The sequence below is a fragment of the Tiliqua scincoides genome, chromosome 1, assembly GCF_035046505.1.
Source record: "Tiliqua scincoides isolate rTilSci1 chromosome 1, rTilSci1.hap2, whole genome shotgun sequence".
NCBI classification, from domain to species: domain Eukaryota; kingdom Metazoa; phylum Chordata; class Lepidosauria; order Squamata; family Scincidae; genus Tiliqua; species Tiliqua scincoides.
The window spans coordinates 279,738,688-279,761,317 of record NC_089821.1 but is presented as its reverse complement, the minus strand read 5'-3'; the positions used below and the strand labels follow the sequence as shown (position 1 = coordinate 279,761,317).

General features: G+C 45.1%; 1 protein-coding gene across 1 annotated transcript in view; it reads left to right on the top strand.

The window, feature by feature from the left end:
* Positions 1-22,630, top strand: part of ELP3 (elongator acetyltransferase complex subunit 3) — a 76,154-nt gene that overhangs the window by 35,372 nt on the left and 18,152 nt on the right. Inside the window, exons 10-12 of the mRNA XM_066611978.1 lie at positions 12,115-12,308; positions 20,683-20,773; positions 22,038-22,103. Coding sequence (XP_066468075.1) covers positions 12,115-12,308; positions 20,683-20,773; positions 22,038-22,103 — 351 coding nt within the window. The remainder of the gene's footprint in view (positions 1-12,114; positions 12,309-20,682; positions 20,774-22,037; positions 22,104-22,630) is intronic.

Sequence of the window (22,630 nt, the reverse complement as noted above, 5' to 3'; positions counted from 1 at the left end):
CCTGGTCTGAGGGGGTGCAGGGTGCCCCGCAGAGCATTCTGCAGGGCTCCCCACAGCTTGTAAATGGTGAGAGGTGCAATTGCAACCCATTTCTGGGGCTCCCTGCACCCTCCAGAGCAGGGGTGCTCAATACGTCGTTCGGGATCGACCGGTCGATCCCGAGGCAAAATTAGTTGATCGCGGAGCCCTGTCTGTAGGCACTGACGCACACACACACACACACACACGAGGGCTGGCAAGCCGCAGTCACCCAGCCGGGCTCCCCCCAACTCTGCCCCCTCGCAGGAGCCGCTGAGCCTGTGAGGCGAGGCTGCTCAAGGCGTGCGAGGATCGCGCTGGCCGCAGGACGGAGGATCGGGGCCAAGTCTGGCCGGGCAGCTCTGGGCGCCTGGCAGGCTCCCTCCTCCGCCCCATGCTGGCTGCGGGGCTTCCTTGGGGGGCATTGGAGAAGGTGACACTGGACATTGTCTCCTGCAACTGGAGAAGGGGGCATTGGAGGAGGAAGAGGAGGAAGCCGCGGGAGTCTGCAGAGCTGAGGACAGCCGGGGAGGAGGGAGCGCAGCCCGGCAGCGGCGTGCCCGAGGAAGAGAAGGAGGAAGGAGTGGACCCGAGGGGAGGGGCTCCCCCCGCCACCCACCCCCCATGGGGCTGTCACAGGAGGCGATTGTGAGCTGCGCGCTTGGGTCACTGAGGCCGGCGATCCATGCGTCGCTGAGCCGGGGGGCGCACGGCACTGCTCGGGCAGCGGCCAGGAGGCGCTGCCGGCCTCGGGGGGGGAGCCAAGACCCAGAGAGAGGTGGGCACGCGTGGCAAACTTCGGGCACAAAGTTGGACCGGGGTGAGGATGAGGAAGATGGTGGTGGTGGGCTCCCAAATCATACACTGGGGAGGAAAGTTCAATGGGGGGGGGTCCTGGCTTGGAAAAGTCCCTGTTCCCCTCTTGCCTTCTTGCCCCACTCACTCTGCCCCCCCACTTGTGCCCCCCCTGTACAGTGCCCCCCCCACTTGTCCCATCCACTCAAGATCCATTCCCCTGGCCCTCATTCATCTATCCCCCCCCCCAGCCACTTAAGCCTGACTAAGAAGGATGGCTTGGCTAGACCACCCTAGTGTGCCACTAACGGTCCTCAGGTGTGCCCTGGGGGGTTTGGGGCAAGCTCAGGCATTACAAAGTAATTACAAGTAATTACAAGTTTAAAATAAATAAAATGTATTGTTATTGTAAAATAAATAAAATATATTGTTATAAAACAATAAAATATTGTTTATTTATAAACAATAAAAATGTTTATAGTTAATTATGTTGTGTTGTGCAATATTGGCTCATGCGGTTATGCAAGGTACACCAACATACATTGTACACATAAATGTTATATGTTATGATGGCGTGAACATTGTAAAAAAAACTCTGGTAGATCTCCAGGCCTTGCTGGGTTTCAAAGTAGCTCTCCAGCCAAAAAAGTGTGAGCACCCCTGCTCCAGACCATGGCAGGAGGTAAGTTCTGTTAGAAATAAAGCCCCCCCCTGCCCCCTTAGCAGCACAATCCTGGGGGTTGCACCACTGCCTTTTTCCCTGCCCCTGCACAAACGTACCTCAGGAGATTTACCCCCGGGAAGTTTGAGAACCCCTGCCTTAAGGTCATCTGCAGAGGCCCTACTTCAGATGCCACCATTAGTAGAAGTTTGAGTGCAATGAGACGTAGGCTACCTCTGTGGTAGCACCGCAGCTACGGAACTCTCTCTCTCTTATGGCTTAAGAACAGCCCTCTCATTACGGGTATTCTGGTGGGGGCTGAAGACATTTTTATTTTGGCTAGCATTTTAGGATGGGTGGGATGAGTTGTTTATTCTTGCATTATGATTTTTAACGTTTTAGTGCTGCTTTGGCTACCATATTTTGGAGGCTTGCTTTTAGTAGTTTATATTGCTCATTTACATATTGCTCTATGCTACCACGATGATTTTTGGGATATGTGCTGGTGCTTTGGAATTTTACTGATTACTTATTGTTTATGATGATTTTTGTTTTATCGACTACAAATTTGTTAGCTGCATTGAACTCCAGAAAGTTGGGATATAAATTGTTTAAATAAATAATTAAGTGAAAGTAATGAACAGTTTCACAATCACTTTGCAAGCTTGGCATAGTTCAAGTTTATTTGTTCAGTTTTTAATAGGTGCCCAAGATTGTGTGTATGTGTGTGTGTGTAAATGAACACCTCATGTTGTGTTTGAAAACAACTGTGTCACACAGAAACTATGCTCGCCCAAGAGCAGAGGTTGTTTCTGGCTCTTTTGCTGCCTAATGTGTAAAACAGTGAGTGTGTTGCATCACAAATGACCATAATCCAAATGATGGTTTCAACTTGAAAACCCCAAAATCTGTAGAAAGGGGAAATCCCAAGTGCCTCTTTTCCCATTTTTAGCATCTGTCTGAATTCTGTTCTCCTGCATGTGTGATTGAGTTCCTCCCCTCCCTTCCTATTTACCCCCCAGGTTGCCTCATTTTTCTTTGTGCAGTGACAATACACAAGTGTGCTTTTTATTGCCTAATGCAGTCTTGAGGTGCTCCCTCTGTTAAAAACCTCATTAATCCTACTGAGCGCTTGATTTATGTCAGCTATTAATCTGATCGTTTTATAAACTCCCCTGCTGGATCTGAGGTGCTGGGAGGTGGGGGGGGGGAACACTTTATTTCTCTGGCTTTGTCCTGTCGACATGAATTGCCTAAAGTTCTGCAAAGACAACATGTATTAGGGATTGCTGCTGCTTAGCAGTTCTTCTCCATTGTTAGTGCACAAATGTGCTTTACAATCCTTCTTTTTGTTTGCAACAACAAATTTAACACCATCATTATGTGGCACCCATCAATAATAGCATGTTTGTGTTGAGTTCTTCCCCATTTCCCTGTAAAGTTTAGGCGCACGGATCCATATTTCTCCATCCCTGCCAATTTGTGGCATGTATGTCTTCTTCATAAAATTTCTACCCTGCCTTTTGCCTTAGAAATAGCCTCAGAGCAGCTTCCAATATAATAATCCCAGTAGGTAAACCTTTGAAAAAGCACTCAAAGTAGCAGACAAAGGCCAATCAAATACCTTGCGTACCATTGAAGAGCTTGAGAGTGCAAGATGGACTTCATGTGGAGCCTAAAGTAAGCCAGGTTGGTGTCAGGCAAAGATTACTGGGAAGAGTCATTGACACAGAAAAAAACCCTTTTTCCTGTAGCCTCTTGTCTGACTTTGAAGATAGGAGTACCTAAAAAAGGGCCTCTGACGGAGATTATCTTTATTTAAGAGCAGTTTTCAACCATTTGCATCTCATGGCACATTGACAAAGTGCTAGAATTGTCAAGGCACACCACCAGTTTTTGACAGTTGACAAGGCACAGCATACTGCTGGATACAAAATCATGCAGGAGATGGACAAAGTAGATAGAGAGACACTCTTTTCCCTCTCACATAACACCAGAACCAGGGGACATCCACGAAAGTTGAGTGTTGGAAGAGTTAGGACAGACAGAAGAAAATATTTCTTTACCCAGCATGTAATTAGTTTGTGGAACTAATTGCCACAGGAAGTAGTGATGGCATCTTGCCTGCATGCCTTTTAGAGGGGATTGGAAAAATTTCTGGAGGAAAATTTCATTACGGGTTACAAGTCATAGCAGGTACAGTGGTGCCTCGCAAGACGAATGCCTTGCACACCGAAAAATTCGCAAGATGAAAGCGTTTTTGCGATTTTTTCTGGTGACTCGAAAGACGAATTTTTCTATGCCGTGCTTCGTAAGACGAATTTTTAAAATTAAAAAGTTGAAGTTTTGTGCTTGCAATTTTTGAAATCCTCTGTACGGTATGTATGCCTTTAAAGAGCACTTAATAAACACTTTGTAAACCAAATTTGACTTTGTTCTGACTTTTTTTGCCCATAGGAACGCATTAATTAAATTTCAATGCATTCCTATGGGAAACCGTGCTTCGCAAGACGAAATTTTCGCAATACGAAACGACTTGTGGAACAAATTAATTTCGTCTTGCGAGGCACCACTGTATGTGCAAGCTCTTGGTTTTAGAGGCAGGCTGCCTCTGATTGCCAGATGCAGGGGAGGGCATCGGGACGCAGATTGTGTCTGTTGTCTTGTGTGCTCCCTGGGGCATTTGGTCGGCCACTGTGAGATACAGAAAGCTGGACCAGATGGGCCTTTGGCCTGATCCAGCAGGGCTCTTCTTATGTTCTTATCCCCTAATGGCCCTGCTAATAAATAACCCTACCCCAAACTCTTTCAGCACACCTGCAGATCGTTCATGGCACACCAATGTGCCATGGCACATTGATTTAAGAGCTCAGCTGAGTGACTGAACTATGTGGAAGAAGAAAGTTGTGACATGGGTATGTAGCAAGGTTGGTAAATGTGCTTTAATCTTACACCCGGGGAGGGGACAGAGAGAGCTCAGCAAGGGGCTGCCATTTTTTGACTGCATCCCCACATTAAAGACAAGTCCATGAACTGTGAGGAGTGTGAGTGTGGTGAATTCAACTCATTTACTCTAATTTGGAAGCACCTGGTGCTTGCCACTGGCAAGCTTGGGGGAATTAAGTGATTGTATTTGGCTGAGGAGAGCAATGTAATGTATCAAATGAAGGGGCAGGATGTACCTGAGTGGTCCCTGCAGCTTTAAAATAATCAGCCAGTTCATAGATTACAGGTCCTTGTACTGTGGGTCTCTGGAAACAGAATTTGTTGTTATTGTTCAGTCATTAAGTCATATCCGACTCTTTGTGACCCCATGGACCCCAGAATGCCAGGCCTCCCTGTTTACCACTAACTTCTAGAGTTTGTCCAAATTCATGTTCATTGTCTCTGTGATACTATCTAACTATCTCATCCTCTGCTGTCCCCTTCTCCTTTTGCCTTCAGTTTTTCCTAGCATCAGGGTTTTTTCTAAAGAGTACTCCCTTCTCAAGAGATGACCAAAGTGTTTAAACTTCAGCTTCGGTATCTGTCCTTCCAATGAATAATCAGGGTTGATTTCTTGTAGGATTAACTGATGTGATCTCCTTGCAGTCCAGGAGACTCTCAAAAGTCCTCTCCAACACCATAACTTGAAAGCATCAATTCTTCTGCACTCAGCCCTCCTTATGGTCCAGCTCTCACAGCCATACATTACTACTAGGAAAACCATAGCTTTGACTTTACGGAGGAGAGGGTTAGAATTAGGGTTATACTGAACACCCAGTCTACACATCAGGCGGAAGTGGTCAGCTGAAATGGAATAATAAACTGTTGCACTTTAGACTGCCAAGTATGGGCTCATATTTTAGCATGTGTCCCTAGGCAGGACTAAACTCCCCTACATTGTAATAAACAAGCACATCAAAGAAGAAACTTTAGCATGGGCATCTCGCTGGTGTGTTATACATTATGAGCTTTCAGAACCATGACACACACCCCATCTGCAATTGGAACAGTCCAGAATTCTACCATCTCACACTGCATAATGTGTGTTTTTGTATTTAATTAATTTTTAAAATGTGCCCCTGAGAGAAGGGCAATCACCAGTAGCAGTAGGTGGCAGTGCAAACTCTCTGCCTTGCTGGTGATCCCATCTCCTCTTCACAGGGCAGTTGGTGATTTTATGGCCATTATGAAGACAGAGAAGCCAATTCATCTTGAAAGACACCTCCACGTAGAAGTGGTGGTACGGATGCAGACTGGGTCTGAATCAAAAGGGAGGATGGAAGCCTGCATGTTCACTGCTTTTTCCAGGATTGGTTTCTCTTGAAAAGCTTCAAAACTGGTCCTGTTGCTTGAAAGCCTGCCATTCCTGGCAGGAGTGTTTCCATTCAAAAAGCTCCCCCTGCCTTTCCCACAGGAACGCTAACAAAGATAAGGCAGAAGGTGCTTGATTATCCTGTCTTCAGTAATGCTTTCCAGAGCTTTATTCCAAACTCCTAAATGCCTGAAGTAATAGCTTAAACGGCAAAGAAATTACTCAGATGAACTACAGAAGATTTATGGCTGGGAGGTTTTTTCCTTCATTTGACAAATAAACATTTTGGCAACGAACCGCTAATATTTTTAGAATCTGTTTTCCTAGATCTTGGTGCTCATGTTTTGTTTTGGATATGCTTACACTGGGTGTGTGGATCACAGTGGATGTGTACATAGACGTGGCTGTAGCTTTGGACGCTCCTTTCCAAACTAAGAGAATATTATAATTCAGGGATTTATCATTCCCAATCTCCCAAATGTTTTTGAGATTAAAAACATTTTAAAATGCTTTTAAAACACATTTTTACCAATTGTTCCTTTAGTGCTATATAATTTCTGACCCATACCAACAGTGACATTACACTGTGTCTGTGTGTGAACATGCACTCATGCTTCCATGTACCTATGTATGCTGTTATGCCACTTCTTCCAAAGAATCTTTGTAACCATTGGCCCTGACCTGAGCACTCGTCATTTTTCTTCTCCTTGCAACTCATAAGTACCAAAAAATTTTTTTCACAAGGGCAATCTATGAATAATGGATAATAATAATAATAATAAAACTTTATTTTTATCCCGCCCTTCTCCCTAACGGGACCCATTAATTAATAGTGCACAGGGCAATTTAGAGGGCTGAGTGGTAAACCTTTGTAGTCCTTCCCTCCCAACCACCCGTGGATTGTTTGTTGCTGTAACATCTGACATTTCAAGCATCTTAAATAGCTACAGTAGAAAAATAACCTGTGTTAATTTATTTGTGTCTTCCCCCAACAGAAGTGCACATAGCCAAAGGCCCATCTAGTCCAGAATTCTGTGGCCTACAGTGGCCCACCAGCTGCCTCTAGGAAGTTCTCAAACAGAGAGAAATGCATAATTCTCTCCCACCATTGTCTCCTGCAACTGGTAATTGCATATTCCACTGAAACTAGAGGTAGTGCACAGCCATCATGACTAGTAACCACTGATAGATCCTTCCTCCATGAATTTGTTCAATCACCTTTTTTAAGGTGGTTTTCTAGACCAGTGGTTCTCAAACTTGGAGGGAGCTTTACTCCCTCGGTAAGTCTTTGTGGGGGAGGAGCAAGGGTAGGGAAGTGATCCCCAGGATTGCATCCCTAAGGGGGGGGTACTTTCAGTTACTTGGAATTGAGTCCAAGTAAGTGAAAGCACACCCCCCCCCCCCGGTAGGGATGCGATCCTGGGGATCACTTCCTGCTGGAGGCTGCTGGAAGGTGGTACAGGGAACTCAGCACAGCTCTCCACAGGACTCCTCGAGGCTTGGAATCTCGAAACAGAGCGATTGCAATGCATCTCCTGCAAACAGAATTTGCTTTGCGATCACTGTTTCAAGATTGTCCCACCTAAATCTCCCATCATTCCGTTTCCTTGGATGACTGGGCCTGGTTCTAATATAGTAAGAGAGAAAGACAAGCTTTTCTCTCCACACCATGCAAAAATGTATGCCTCAAACATGTCCTACCTTAATCACCCTTTTTTCCCCATCTAAAAAAAACTCTAAACACTGTAACCTTAGTGTTACCAAGGGACGGGAATTTATTAATAATGAACCCTCAAGAAGGTCAGAGTTCACTCCTACTTCCACTTTAAGGGAGACGCCACTAAAACTCAATTCCATTTTAAAGATGGAATTAGTTCTCTTTAGTGTGAACAGTGGGAACGTGAATGGCTAATGAAACTATCTTCACAATGTACATTTGTTTCTAGCACCTTCACCTTGCCTCTTTCCTCCTTCCCCTCCAAACCCCTTGATCTGTGTGCCACTGGCTACTGCACAGCATCCTAATTCACAAAGTAGATTTCTCCTGTGTGTGCATGTTTAACATGTGTCTGCAAAGCACACCCAGTAACACCACTTAACCCCTGCCTAATCTCTGAGACACCCTGAGCAGAGCCTCAGATGAGAGAGAGGCTCATGTGGAGGAAGCTAAGATTTGGGTTAACCAGGTACCAAAACCATGCAGAGCTTTAAAAGTTATAATGCTAGTAGTGCTTCAACCTATGCTCAGAAACAGACCAGAAGCGTGTGTGTATGTATAGGAGGAAAAGTTTGAAGCCAATGGTTACATTTTCTGTATGCCCCCTTTTTTCAGTTTTGGCATCATTGTGCTGGTACAACTCACCTGTTAATTGTGTGGTGTTTGCATCTAGACAAACTTCATATTCCTTCCTTGGAAGAGATGAGTGAAATGTATTCTTTTGTACGTGAAACTTGAAATCATGTTATCAAGGTATTCTGTGTTGTATGTAATCCTTGAGAAGACTATTGCAGCTTTCTTTTACAGATTACCTTCCCATTTTGTGAGAGATTTTTTACACTAATCTTCAGGTTGTTTTACATCACAGTCTTAATCAGTGAAAAGGAGAATGAGCTGCTCTGTAACTGTTTAGATTGGGAGACCATAGTACTTGGGGAGGGGGGGATCCTAATCTCCAGCAGGTCTGAATAGTCTGAATACTAAAACTCTCATGGGAGGGTGACAGAATATTGGTTGTGTATAAACTGCAAGGGACTTTGTTATGCCCTGTGGATTTGAAGACAATCAGCAAAAGCAGTTGTGGCTTTGAAGTGTTGTTCTTAGGCACTGATGTTCATTATTCCTGCCAGGAATGCAGGAGTAGATAAGGAAGGCTGTTTCAGTAGAGTTTGAAATCATTGGTGCACTGAGCCTCCTGGATTAGGCAAGAAAATTAATCTTCTTCCTGTTGTGTGTAACCTGTAAAACCACCACATTGGAATTCTTTGCTAGCCAGATTCCATACTGATAAGTACAAAAAAATCTGCACCCCATTGTGATTTTTGCAGTGTTGAAAAGAGCCCTACCAAATGGAATTGGCATGTAATAGGTTCAGTTGTGAATTCAAACCTTTAGAAATGATACCAAATTCCATTACTGCATTTTCTTTTTCAAATTCCATGTTCAAATGTATGTTTTGCATCAGTATAGTAAGAGCAGGGTCAGAAAAAAACATCTAGAATGTTTTCTTATTAAAGTACTGTATTTAATTCTTGCCTTAACTTGGTTTATCCTTCATTGTAGCTCAATTCACCACTCTTGAACTTTGTCAGGGTCAGTCAGGACTAGGAATAGGAGTCTTTTGAACTAGCAGTTTGTTGCTCCCTGTGGTCAGCAATTTGAAGCTGCAGAGTGGAGAAAGGAAAAGGAGAAATAAGGTCATCTCAGTGTGCACACAGGCACATACACTTGTGCTCAATAATCATAATAATAATAATAATCATCATCATCATCATCATCATCATCATAATTTTATTTTTACCCCGCCTTTCTCCCCGAAGGGACTCAAGGCAGCTTACAACAGGTTAAAACAGATTAAAAACGTAATTTAAAAAACAGATGAAAGCATATAACACATCTCATAAAAACAGTAGTCAGATAAAAAGTAATCAGGTAAAAAGAGCATAGAGCAGCAAATCATAAAAGAATCAGGAAAAGGAGAAATAAGGTCATCCCAGTGTGCACACAGGCACATACACTTGTGCTCACCAGTCAATTGATTCCTCCTAACCTGGCTTGCCTGTGTTTACATCTAGATCAGACCTTGGTTTTCCACATGGGCTACAGCCAGACTCTGGGTCTTGTTTGTGTGACTTGTTCCATACATCTCTGCCCTCTAGTTTGACTGTGACTTCTCTAGCTCTTTGCCTGCCCTTTCATCTGCCTATTTTATTTATACCATATTTTTAGTCAGTGGATCTCAGAACAGCTTAGAGTTGGAATCCATGTAAAGGGACAATATCATCAGTGTATTGGAACAGAGAGGGCTCTTGGCTCTCAGCAGTAGGTGATACAGCCTTGGTTCCAGGCTCTTCTCATAAAAAAAGGAGGTGGAGGGAGCTGCTGATGAGGTTGGGAGCCCCTGCTGATAAAGAGCCAGCCCAGAGAAGCACCCCTCTACTAATTTGCAGAGTCTTCTGGCCTCTAGTGTTTGACATTGTGTATGTTCTCACCCCTAGCCACTTCTCTATCCATTTCTTGGTTCAGACCCTTTTCTTGTAATAGATTTTACCTCCCCTTTGACCCTCATATGTGTTTGCTAAGGCACTATTCAGACACCGTCTCCGTGGGAGTCAAACTTCAGCCCCCATATGTTGGCTGCTTGTGGCATAGCAGTTGCAACCTGAGGAAGGGTGTGTGTGTGTAAGTGTGTGTGTGAGAGAGAAGGACTGCAATAAAGAGGCATTGCCTAATCTGGGACCTTTGTGAGCCACTTGATCTCTTGAGGCATCTGTGACAGTCCTCCTAGTCCTCTGTTCGCCAACTAGACTGGCAGCAGATGTGGGGGCAGATTCATTGTCCTGAAGGTGCTTTTAGTCCTTAAGGTGCTGCGAGAATCTGTCCTTCTAGCTGCAAAGGCTAACCATGCTACTCTTCTTACATCTGTCCCTTTTCTCAGGATTTTCTGAGGGAATTTTTGTGGGGGGTTTTGTTTGTTTAGCTCTCTATTTTTCTTCATTTGGCTTAGCTTAGTTCTTCTTCTTTCTGTAACATCTTAAGCTGGATGTTGATAGAGGTAGCCAATTCAGGGGGAATTTGTCCTGCTAAGGCAAGATAATCACCTGTTCGTAAGGCGACTGATTGGAACTGCAAGAAGGGCTGCTGTTGCACAGTTGAGTAGCTGTCCCCTCCACGTTGATGGAAAACCAACAGTTTCCTGGCACTGAAATGACTAATTTGTGCCAGTTGCATCCTGATTATTTATGCTAGCAGCAGGTTTACAAGGGCGTGAATGAATGGAAACAGTCAGTGCCATTAGCAGTATAAACAGTGGGGGAACTTGGTCTTTTGTGGGTGTTTTTTTAAAAGACTTCTGCTAGCGAAATCAATTATTGCCCCAGTAAAATATGTGTTGTGACTTGTCTGATTTGTATGCTGAAAATGTGCTGCTGCTGCTGAGGATTTTATTGCTTTGCCATACGTAGAGCAGCCGTTGCCCATTCAGATAAAGCCAGACCCTTGCGACTCTGATGAACCTGCGGTGTTTCAAACAGCAGGCTGCCTGATGGCTCGCTTCTGTTTGCAGTGAAATGTCAGGCACTGATATTCGAGGGTTGAGATCTCCACGAACAAGGGCAGGTGCTATTACGTGCTTCTCTGAGGGCTGCTGGAGAGCAGGAGTACCTAGCAGAGCACTGTTTTCAGCCTGTTGTGTAGAGGAGGAATCTGTTCTTCACTTCTGGTGTTTCCTGCGTGTTCCTGTGAGAGGAAATATTTGTTCCATGATTGGAAGATGTGGTAACAGTTCTACTCTGGCAGTGTTTTCAAGAAAAAAAACAGTTGAAGAAGAGTGATCCATGCCCCTCCCTCATGGCTCCCTCCGTCAGCCCCAATGGAGGTGAGCTTCTGTATGGGTAGAAACAGCTTATACTGTGGGAGTGGAATTGTGCCTTTCCTGCATTCCCGGTGTGCCCTGCTACACCATCTATACAGCGGTATAACATTTGCATTGGGCAAATGCCTCTAGGATAGTGTGCAATCAAAATATCTGGTTGTTTCTCAGATTTTCACTAGGTGTCCAATTATGTACACTGAACATAAGATGCTTTATGCAGGCAAGTACCTCCATGCATGGATTTCATTTTGGTACAGACACACCCAGTGAATAGGGCAGGTTCAGTGTGTTCTTGCTGTCTGCTTTGTGTATAGCTTCTGTAGGTATGGAAGTTGTCCAAATGGAAGGAAAGAATGTTAACTGTAGTGTGAAAAGTATTTTTTTTTCTTAATTAATGCAGATACGTCCTGGACATCTGGGAACAAAGAAAAAGTGGACCTCAGAAGCAAGAACCAGTTTACTGAAGGCTATTCATTAGATACGTTCTGTAGCCATATGAATTAAACATCTAGATATCTTAATTGCTCACCAAATAGTCTAGGTTTCTCAGCTTCCTGATCTGTCATCATCTCCTCCCCTCCCCCACCATCACTTCCATGGACAATTCCATGTCTCTCCAGCTTCTGGTGGTTACTTTCAGCCTCAGTTAGTACTGTTAGACCAGTGAGATGTCCTGTTGAACAATAAAGCCATAGTGGGCTGGAACTTTTCATTCCAGTTACCTGAATTGTTCTATATTTTTGGTTCCACAGGAATTTTTTGAGAATCCTGCCTTTCGCCCAGATGGCATGAAGCTCTACCCAACTCTCGTGATCCGAGGCACTGGCTTGTATGAGCTCTGGAAGTCTGGGAGGTACAAGAGCTACCCTCCAAGCACCCTAGTGGATTTGGTAGCAAGAATTCTAGCTCTGGTGCCCCCATGGACTCGAGTGTACCGGGTGCAGAGGTAATATTGCTCACCATTGATCTGTATCATTTTAGAAAACCATAACAGTACTGCAGCTGAGTTCAGATATGCTTTTGGCACTGCCCTTTTCTGCCAACCTTGAAATATACAGTATCTGTAGTACTGTGGGTAAGGTAGTGGATCTAGAATAAGCTCTTAATTTTTTGTGTTCCTTCACATCCTAGGAGGTAGCTGGCTGTACCCTGTTTGCCCTACTGGCTATACCTTGTTTGCCCCTGTTGTCATCCACTTCTAACTCTCATCAGAAAATCAGGTCATTTCATGTAATTCAAGCAGAGCTCATACATCAAGTTAATTGCATGATAATTGCAGCCAGCACTTGATAGCCCAAATAGGTGCAGCTTTTAGAATCTGTCAAGTACATCATGTTCTCATGTTGTGTGGAACAAATAGTTTCAAATGGGGGAGACAGACCAGGAGACAAAGATCTGCAGCAATTCATTTCCTGGATTTGGCGCATGAAAAGCATTGCAGTAGGGATTGGAGGGGCTTCCACCCTAAAGTATGGTTGTAGGGGCAGAGCGCTCACATAGTCAAAAGGAGTGCCCTAAGACCAGATGACTACCTCCTTGCTAGAATGGTAAAACAAGGGAGTGCTCAGTCTGAAAGAGTATCCACTGATACTCAGGCAACAGGTGCCACTCCTCAGTTGGAAATTGGCACAATTTCTGCACAAAGAATATAAGATACAAAATGTAGGTCTGCAGTGGTTGCGAGATGCAATATCCTCACAAAAGAAGCATGACTTTTGAGGTAAAACATCTGGTAGCAGTTGTACACATAGTGGCATTTTAATGCAGTCATCTGGAACACACATCTCCATTCTCTTCACAGCTCACAGCTCGCAATCTGTCATGTGAAGCATTTTTTGGTAATAGAACAGAAGAAAAACTTCTTTTCCCCATCCCACTCTCAGGCTGCAGTCCTATAACTTCTGAGTAGACATGCATAGGATTGCCCCATAAAGCACTGAGATTTTAAGAATGAAATTGTGATTTAAAATAAGTACAGGCATCCCCTGCATATTCCACAGCCTAGGAACAGAGCACTGACAAAAACCTGAAATCATCAAGAAGCAGGAGACTTTTTTTGTTTGAGCTTACAAATGCTAATTGCCAGTTCAAATGCTAATTGAAATGCTCTCACCTGAAAGAGGCAAACTACTTGACAGTCTCTTAGCTTACAAACTCAGATTGCTTGAGAGAGACTACTGCTCAAAAGGACCCAATAGCTTTCCTTTCTGCATCCACACATATGCATCCATGCTTTCTGCACTGAGGGAAAAGGTCAAAAGAGCAGATTGTGGAAAAGTGTTGAAAAATGTCTGAAAAGCAGGGGATTCCCATAGCAGGTTAATAGTGCAAGTTCTGTCTCCTATTCAGATGTAAGTCCTATTCTAGTCAATGGGACTTACTCCTAGGTAAGTGTGGATATAATAGCAGCCTGTTATCCCCTGGGGGCTGGGGATAAGAATATGCCCTCAGTTTGGCTGTACTTGTCCTAAGAGGCAACTAAACAGCCACTGAGTAGATGGGACTCGTCAGCCTGGGAAGGCAGCTCATTTGAGAGAAGGAAAACTCTGATCCCAAACCTCCACTGCCTTGTGGTTACATCCAGTTATGGAAAAGGCCTCAGGAGCCAACCTCGAGGCAAAATCCAGAGCCCCTAAAGCAGTTCATGGCTGAATACAGTCACCTCCTGGCAACTCCTGCGACGCCGCTAGAACCAACCTTACTGCCTTCTGCCTTGGACCATTTCAGCGATGTGGAGAAGGGGGATTTGCTGCATGGGTAACAATCCATATCTACCTTATCCAGGCTTCGCGCACTGGAGATGACACTGTTCCAGAACCACTATTCAGAGCGCGATACCATAGTCTTCCGAGACTGAAGGATGCCAACTAATAGCAGCCTGTGTATGATCACAAAATAAGAAGTATTTTGTAACCAAACTCTCTACTCTCTCTACTTTTGTGACCAAACTCTCTCTACCAAACTCTCTCTACTTAAGCTATTGCAGTTTTCAGAACTGGTGTAAGTTTTATCTCTTTTTTATAATCTTAGCCCAAAGCATTGATGTTTTCGAGAAAAGTCTCAGCTGACCCTTTGCTCCCTTCCATGTTCTCAGACTTACCCTGCTCACAGCATCTATCTTTCTCGGCACCATATTGTGGTGGCGGTGCACCATATAAGGATAAGATGGCTGCAAACACTCCCCCTAGATTGTGTGCTGTCTTGGCCTCACCATGTTGGTGGTGCCGGGGAGATCAGGGAAGTAGAAGCCACCGGGAACATCCTTTTGCGCCCCTGTGAGTTTGCCATGTTGTCCCGGGGCACCGCAGTGCAGTTTGGGAACCACTACTCTAAACTTTTTATTAAACCACTCCAGACTCCCTCTGATGTACTGTCCCTCTTTACTGCAATTTGTAAAAGCTTTTGAAATGATACGGGGCTGGTCAATCCCTTCCAGTGCTACATATGTTGCTGTGAAGGTAGTGTACTGAATACAGTGCTCTTCACTTTGCCAGAACTAATGGGGTTTGAAAATACCTTCTTACAAACCTCTCTTGATGGACTTTTCCTGCTGGCGTAATTTTTATTCTTCAAAGTCAGAACATGTCTTACTTTAACCAAGATATCAGAGGTTAGGCAATAACGTTATGCAATATTAAATCCTGTTGCTGGATAAATGGGTAGGTGATAAACAAGAAGAATGTCACATTTGTAATTGTCAAAGCAGAACACTTTTAGTCGCAGCTGTCCTGTCCAAGGGTGGAAGTTAATAAAAAGGAACATTATGATTACCAAGTAATTCATCTTAGCCCAACAGGTGGCTTAAATCAAACCAAACAATTTTGATGATGATATCAGAGAGATCTGTTGAAGTACGTTCCTTGAAATGTGGCTATTGTAGAAAAAAAATACTGTGGTCCTTGTGGAGCAAATGAAAAATAGTTTCTTTTCTCCAATCTCCTAAAGCAGCAATTTTCAAACTTTCAACCATTGTTGGTACCACATACAACTTATTTCTGTTTGTTGGTTTTTTAATATTGCCCTTCCTCCAAGGACTTCAGAGCGGTGTATGTGATAGTGGTGGTACATGGCACACTATAAAGAATGAGAGGACAGATCCCTGCCCCAAAGGGCTGCCAGTCTAGTTATCAGCACAAAGGGAGACAACGGGGAAAGAAATTAAGGTGGGTTAAACAGGGAAAGAATATGGGATTGTTTTCTCAGTTATGTGTTCTCAGGCATACTTCCACTAGGTAGGGTATTGGGATTAAGAGAGGAAGTATCCCACAGGTGTTCTGGAGAGAGAGTTCCATGTGTAAGAGGAAAGTGATAGAGGAAACTTGGGTGGCTGAGTGTGGTCAATCATAGAGTTGGAAGGGGTCTAATAGGTCATCTAGTCCAACCTCCTGCCTTAGGCAGGAAATCCTCTTAGAGCATCTCCAACAGGTGCTTATCGAGCCTCTGCTTGAATATCTCTTGATATTCTCTTATATTCTCCATCTCAAACTAATGGAGTGGAACTTATGAGCACAAGTGTAATGGAATATTTATTTTTCACATTTTTATACCACTCTTCCTCCAGGGAGCTCAGGGCAATGCACACGGTTCCTTCCTTCCTTTTGTCCTCACAACAATCCTGTGAGGTAGGTTAGGCTAAGAGATAATGACTGATGCAAGGTCGCTCAGGAAGCTCCATGGCTCAGCGGGGGATTGAACCTGGATTTTCCAGGTCTGTCCAACACCAGGACCATTACACCATCCTAGCTCTCAGATTACTAGTGTAGTGCTGTGGTTTTCAAACTCTCTGGGAGTTTGAAAGCCGTAGTAAATGCTTGCAGGGGAGGGGAGGAAGGCAGCAGGGGCAGGGGGGAGGCAGCAGGGACTGGGATGTACTCACCAGTCCCTGCAGCAGCCTTCACCAGCATGCAGAAAGTAAAAGTGGAGCAATTGCGCTCCAATTCAGCAAAACAAGAAGTGGAGCACGGTCACTCCACTTTCACTTTCTGCATGCTGGGGAGCCCTGCAGATGCTCGTGCAGGGCTCCCCACATCCCGGGAAGGCTGCTGCAGGGACTGGTGAGTACATCCCAGTCTCTGCAGGCCTGTTAGCGATGCGATCTTGAGGATTGTGTCACTGCCTTCCCCCTGCCCCCACTCCTTAAGGAGGCAGAGGCTAGAGCCCTCGGGCTGGGGCATCACGATGCCCCAGTTTGAATACCACTGGTGTAGTGAGATGCGGGGGAGATTTTAGAGGCTTTGAAGGAAGCTTGTGCTGAATCTGAGAATGGGCAAGATGCCAGTGAGGGTTTTTGAGGAGGGGCATGATGTGAACAAGGGAGGTGGATAACTCTGGCAGAAAGAGTGCTGAATGGAGGTGAGGGGAATAAGGTGAGACCATGCATGATAAGAAAGTTGCACAGTCAAGGTGAGAGATGACCAAGATCTTACCTAGAGTATTTGCTGGAAGGGAAGAATATATAGGTTGTATTTGTGCAATGTTGTAAAAGGAGAAATGGCATGATTTTGTAACAGACTGAAAAGGAGAAAAGGAGAGAAAGGAGTCAAAAACTAAGCTAAGATTTTGTGACTGTTGAGAAGGTAGATGGTGGCATCATCAGTGGATGAGGAAAACATGCAAGGAGAGAATGGCTAGGGGAAAAAAGAGAAGCAGTTCCATTCAGGACAAACTGAGCTTCAGGCAAAGATAAAGCATCCAAACTGAAATCCTAGCCCTACTCACAGCAACCCTGTGAAATAGTGTTGGTTAACAGCCCATTCCTGAGCTGCCTGGGGTTCGTGGCTGCGATAGCACTGAAAATGGCTGCCGCCGCACCCTGTACACTTTGGGCAGCTGCTGCCGGCTCCTTGGGAGAAAGGGACTCTCATCCCCTTCCCCTGGGTAAAGAGAATAGCCCCGCAATCGGCCTACTTGATTCACCACTAACCCAAAGGTCAGCAGTTAATCAAGAGCCTCCATGTAAGGTGGCGAGCCCAACATGGAGGCTCTGGATCCGGTGGAGCCCTCTCCATGCCCACTCCCTCCCCAGCACACCTCCCTTCCTGCCCTCTCCCTTCCTCCCCCTCCCTAGAACGCCTCCTCCCCGCCTCCCCTCACGCTCCCACTTACCTCTTGGCTGCTCAACAGTTCATGCGAGCAGCGGAGGTTGGGTGCCCACCCAGTGGTAGCCTGGTGCCGTGCTACCACTGGCGCTCGCTCAGCAGTAGGGCCTGCAATCGTGCCCTGTGGCACGTTTGTGATCATGTGCGCCAGCAGTGGGCCGGCGCACCGAGCCCAGAATTGGGCTCTGAGTCAGAGTGACTAGTCCCTGGTTGCCCAGTTTGTCATTTTGTTTGCTGTAAACTGCTTTGAGTGTATACAGAAAAGTATACAGGCAAATAAAGTTAACTTCATTAAGCCTTGTAAGTGAACAGGTACTTGAAGCCGGGTATCACCAGCCTCCTACCTTCAGTGCTGTAGATTGCTGTGGTGCTAAATGTTTGCAATAAGATGCAGGGTTGCATCTTAATACTGTCCTTAAAGGGTTGTTTGTGACCACTACGCAGAATATCACCTGACTACCTTCTCTCTGACATGCTGCATTTGGGTTCATTAAAAAGCATCAATGAAGTCATTTACGTCTGCAAGCCGAGGCATAGCAATTTCAGTGTCTTTATTTATGACATTCTAATTTGTCTGCCCTTGAGGGAATCCGATAAAGGCAACTTAAAGGTTATCCTTATGGAGAGTGCTACGGAAGGAGCCTCCATCTCCACGCTGCAAATTGTCTGTCTGGATTTGCACAAATGAATATGCTGATGAGTTGTGAGTCACATGCCCTCTCTACACATTTGAGCAACAGGGGCTTGGTTTCGCAGCAGATGGCTACTCCTGAGTGCCTTCAGGCACTCTGCTGTGCCATGGTGCAGTGCTGGAGACAGCAAGCTCACCACGCTGGATATTGCTATGTAGGCTGTGTGCTAGGGTGCCAGAGTGGCTTTATCAGCATCCCCATTGCGAAGTGAGCAACAGCCTGGCCCTCTGGAGTGCGTTGGTAATTGGAAAGAAGTGGCGCTGCCTCTGTTCTCACATGCCCTGATGGAGATTGCCTTCTCTGCCAGCAGGTCCTTTTAGACCAAAAGGAGAAGTGGTTATTGACTCTAATTGCTGTCATTTTGAAGACTGTTAATGTCTGGAGGAGGAGGATGTTGTATTTACTCTAAGAAACCATTGAATAAATTAACTAGCAAGCTAATTATGATTATATTGTGTGGGGGCAGGCAACAGAGTTGATCTAGAAAAGAGCAGGAAGTGAGATAATTAAATCCCCACTGGGCTCTGGCTTTTGTGGGTTTTTAAACAATTATGATGTTAGACCTTTCTGCCCTCTCCAGTTTAGCCTCTTCCTATCTGATAGAGATCCCCCTGGGTTATATGTATCTAGTATTGCCCGGACTATACCACTTTGTGCTGCTGCTGCTGGTGGAGGAGCTGAATGTTTGACTGTCTAGCCCTCTCCCTCCCTGGGAAACACCTGACTTCCTATACAAGGAGAAACTGGGCTGGCAGTGAACAGGGCAGGTTTTTTTTTTTTTTTCCATGGGAGAGCATGCATCTACTGCTTATAAATTAGAACGGTCCAGGAGATACTTTCTCGCTTGGTTTTAAATGGAGGTTTTCGTTTCCTAGACCTGAAGTCCAATTGCCACCTCCCAGAACCACATTCAGCTACAACCATTTGGAGTGTCAACCAATGGCAGGCACAGAGGTCTTTTCCATAGAGGTGCAGGGGTAGAGTAACTCCCTTTACCTGCTGTACAAATGCAACTTCCAGTTTGATATGGAAAGTGAAGGTAGCATGTCATTCTAGACCTTTCTTAGCTCTCCTGCATTGTCTCCTGAATTGGGAAGTATAAAATGTCAGGTCAGCAGGGGAGGATAGCCCTTGCTTTCCTGATAGCAGAATGGCACGGGAGCATAGGGAGATAGCAAAAGAAGCAGGTGATCCCAAACAGAGCCAAAGAAGCAGACACATGCTTATTTGTTGCAGAAGCATGTATTGGTAAAGGGAACGGGCAGAAGAGTAGTCAGTCAAACGGTCCAGAAGTCAGGGATACAGCAGGTCACAGTCACGAGAAGGCAGTCCAAAAACAGTACACAAACCAGCAGCACGGCATGCAGAAACTCCACCACAACAACCCACACCTTGGTGTCTGTGCTTGCCCCATATATACCGGGGCCAGCCAATCAGAGTAGGGCAACCACATAGTCACAAGACAGTCTTGTGACCCTTTCTGATTGGCTGTCCAGTGGTGCATTGCACCACTCCACCATAGCCTACGTGACTCTGCACACATCTTCCCAGAGTCACGTGACTCCCACCTGCAACAGGTGCAGCTGATTGCATCAGCAGTGCTGCCTTGCTGATTGCTTCACACCAGGCCCAGATATCAGGACCTCCTGCCACATCCTGGGTAATAACAATCTCAAGCCTGGGTTGCCAAAAACCTGACATAAAAGACACTCGGAGGTTGCCCACTTGGCCTTCAGTGATAAAACACTTGCCATTTACTCACCTGAATTTGATAAGACTTGGCTGCTACAGGAAAAAAGTGTGATGTGTGTGAGCAGCTTAGAAGAGCTACTCAGTCTGTCCATTGATTTGCAGCACAGTATGGCCCCGATGCTGTTGCCTATAAAACTCTCTTCTCTACTTGCCATGCTCAGCAGGGCATGGAGGTGTTCCAGCTGGGCAGCAACAGGGAAAGAGATGATGTTGCTGCATCTCCCAGACCTTTCCTTGCTGCTGCCTCCACTTGCTGCTCCAATGCAACAGATCAAATAATGGTTAGCAAACAGGGGCCTATTCTGAAGAAGTAACTTTCTGGAATAGCTCTTGGAGGGGTTTGTCAGATAAAGCCTCTGAGCACATGTAGAGGTCTGTGTACAAATTTCAGCATTGCATCCAATGTTGGGGGGATTCTAGAAAGCCATTCAGAAAAAAGGCTCCAAGTTCAAAAAGTTTGACTACCAATTATATTGAGACATGTTTATTCCCATATACCCTAATTAGAACCATAAGAGTTACAAATAATCCAGCCTAGGCCTAATTGTTTAAAGAAGCATTGCTGGTAGGGCTGGAGCCAAAGAAAGGGTAGGATTGGGCTCATAAAGGAAGCGCAAAGAATGGCAGTGGCTCTGCAGGCTGGATGGAGAGACTCTGTGGACAACAGCCTGCCGTGGAAAATGGACAGCAGATGCTCTCCTCCTGTGTCCAACTGCGTTTGTTTTGTGGAATTCTGTGAATTATTTTTTGAGGGATATTTTTGTCTCTTTGTTTGCAGGGATATCCCAATGCCTCTAGTCAGTTCTGGAGTAGAGCATGGTAACTTAAGAGAACTTGCACTGGCCAGGATGAAAGACCTGGGGACAGAGGTAAATCCAAATTTTGAATCCCACACTCCCTATACTGAACACTGTCTCCTGATCTTGTCTGATCTCAGAAGCTAAGCAGGGTCAGGCCTGGTTAGTACTTGGATGGGAGACCGCCTGGGAATACTAGGTGCTGGAGGCTTATACCATAGTCTTTCGAGACTGAAGGTTGCCAACCACGTTCTCTAGTTTTTCAAACATCTACTTGATCTCTCTTTCCCAAAGATGAGTTATGACACGTGAAGCTGCCTTCCATTAATTCAGTGTTTCTCAATGTTTGTCTCTCTGCGTGGTCCACCTATTGGAAGTAACTGGCAATGATGTCATTGCCAGTTACTTCCAAATTGGGAGGCCAGACACAACATGGCAAAAACTAGTAAGAGGTTCAGGGCAGATAGGGGGACTTTTTCAAGCTTATGAAAAGCGCATGCTAGAATTCTGCCCACCAAGCCAAGCCTCCTGCTGCTGCTTGTCACATTGTCTTGCTGCTAGGTGGTTGGGGTCTGAGAGTCCCGCACGTACCACCGGACACAACCTCAAGTTCCACTGGTAGTATGAGTACCACTGGTTGAGAAACTCTGAATCGATTCATTGATTGTATTGATCCTTCCCAGCCCTACTTGAAAATGCTGCCAGGATCACAGTATTTTGAAGAACTTCTAACCTACCTTTCCAACCCTGTGGAAGCTCAAGGCACATTACATAGATAGATGAAATACTATAGTAAAACAATCAACGCAAATACTAGAATTGCTTTAAAAAATACCCGCAAAGGAAGCCCTTATTGAAAGCTAGGGAGTTAAAGTCTTGAGACCCCTATGGAAGACCATCAAGGAGGGGGTTGTCTCAGTTTCAGGATGAGAGAATTCCATGGGCCAGGCGCCACAGCACAAAAAACTATATTTTTCTGGCTGTGTGCTGCATTGGAATTAGCATCTCATTCTCATTGAAGCATTCCTTTCAGCCTCTCTTTTTGTAAATCAAATGGTCCATTTCCTCCTGAGATACAGCCTGTCTGGTGGGTTCCTATCAGCATGTCTTCTGTATTTTAAACACAAGCACCATGCCATTTTCTTTTTCTTACTTCTGGGGGGGAGTTATTAGGAATGGGTCAGTGAGCATTTTTATTTTAATGCTTCCCCATTTGAAATCTCTAAGACTATTTCAACTCAATTTTAAACCCTAGAGGAGGTGGAAGGTGCAATGTCCCTTAGCCTGTCTTCCTGTGTAATTGTTATCTGTCTCTCTCCCTTGTTTTTCCCCCTAGTGCCGTGACGTGAGGACAAGAGAAGTTGGAATACAAGAGATTCATCATAAAGTGAGACCCTATCAGGTGGGTTGTTGTTTACCATAACAGAGATGTGGCTTTCTTCTGAAAGGAATCTGAATTCTGCATCAACCAAGTCCAAAATCTTTAAAATTTAAATGGTCTGTGTTTTGAGACCCATGGGCCATTAAAATCTTGCATTAATGGACTGTGGTCTCAAAATCCAGACAATTTTAAAGTTAGCCGTACTGATCACGAAAGCCTTCCAGTGTATGTTCATCCAAAATCTTTGCCCAGGGAAATTGTGTCCTACAGCCTGAGAACATTATGTAAATAAAAGTTATTTTCCTCTCTGCTTCACTCCTTCCCGTTCTCCATATCTATGAAGAAGAGACTAGACTGTACTGGACAGAATACAACAGCCTTTGGCCAGTGAGAGTTTTGCTCAGCTTTGGTTTCTGAGACTTCATCAGTCATGGTTTTAAGACTGATCTCTGCAGCCACAATGGCAGATTTGTTGTTAAGCCCCCTCCCCCATCTGTTTGCTTGCAGAATTCCTGGTCAGCTGCTGTGGGTGACCAATTCTCTCTGCT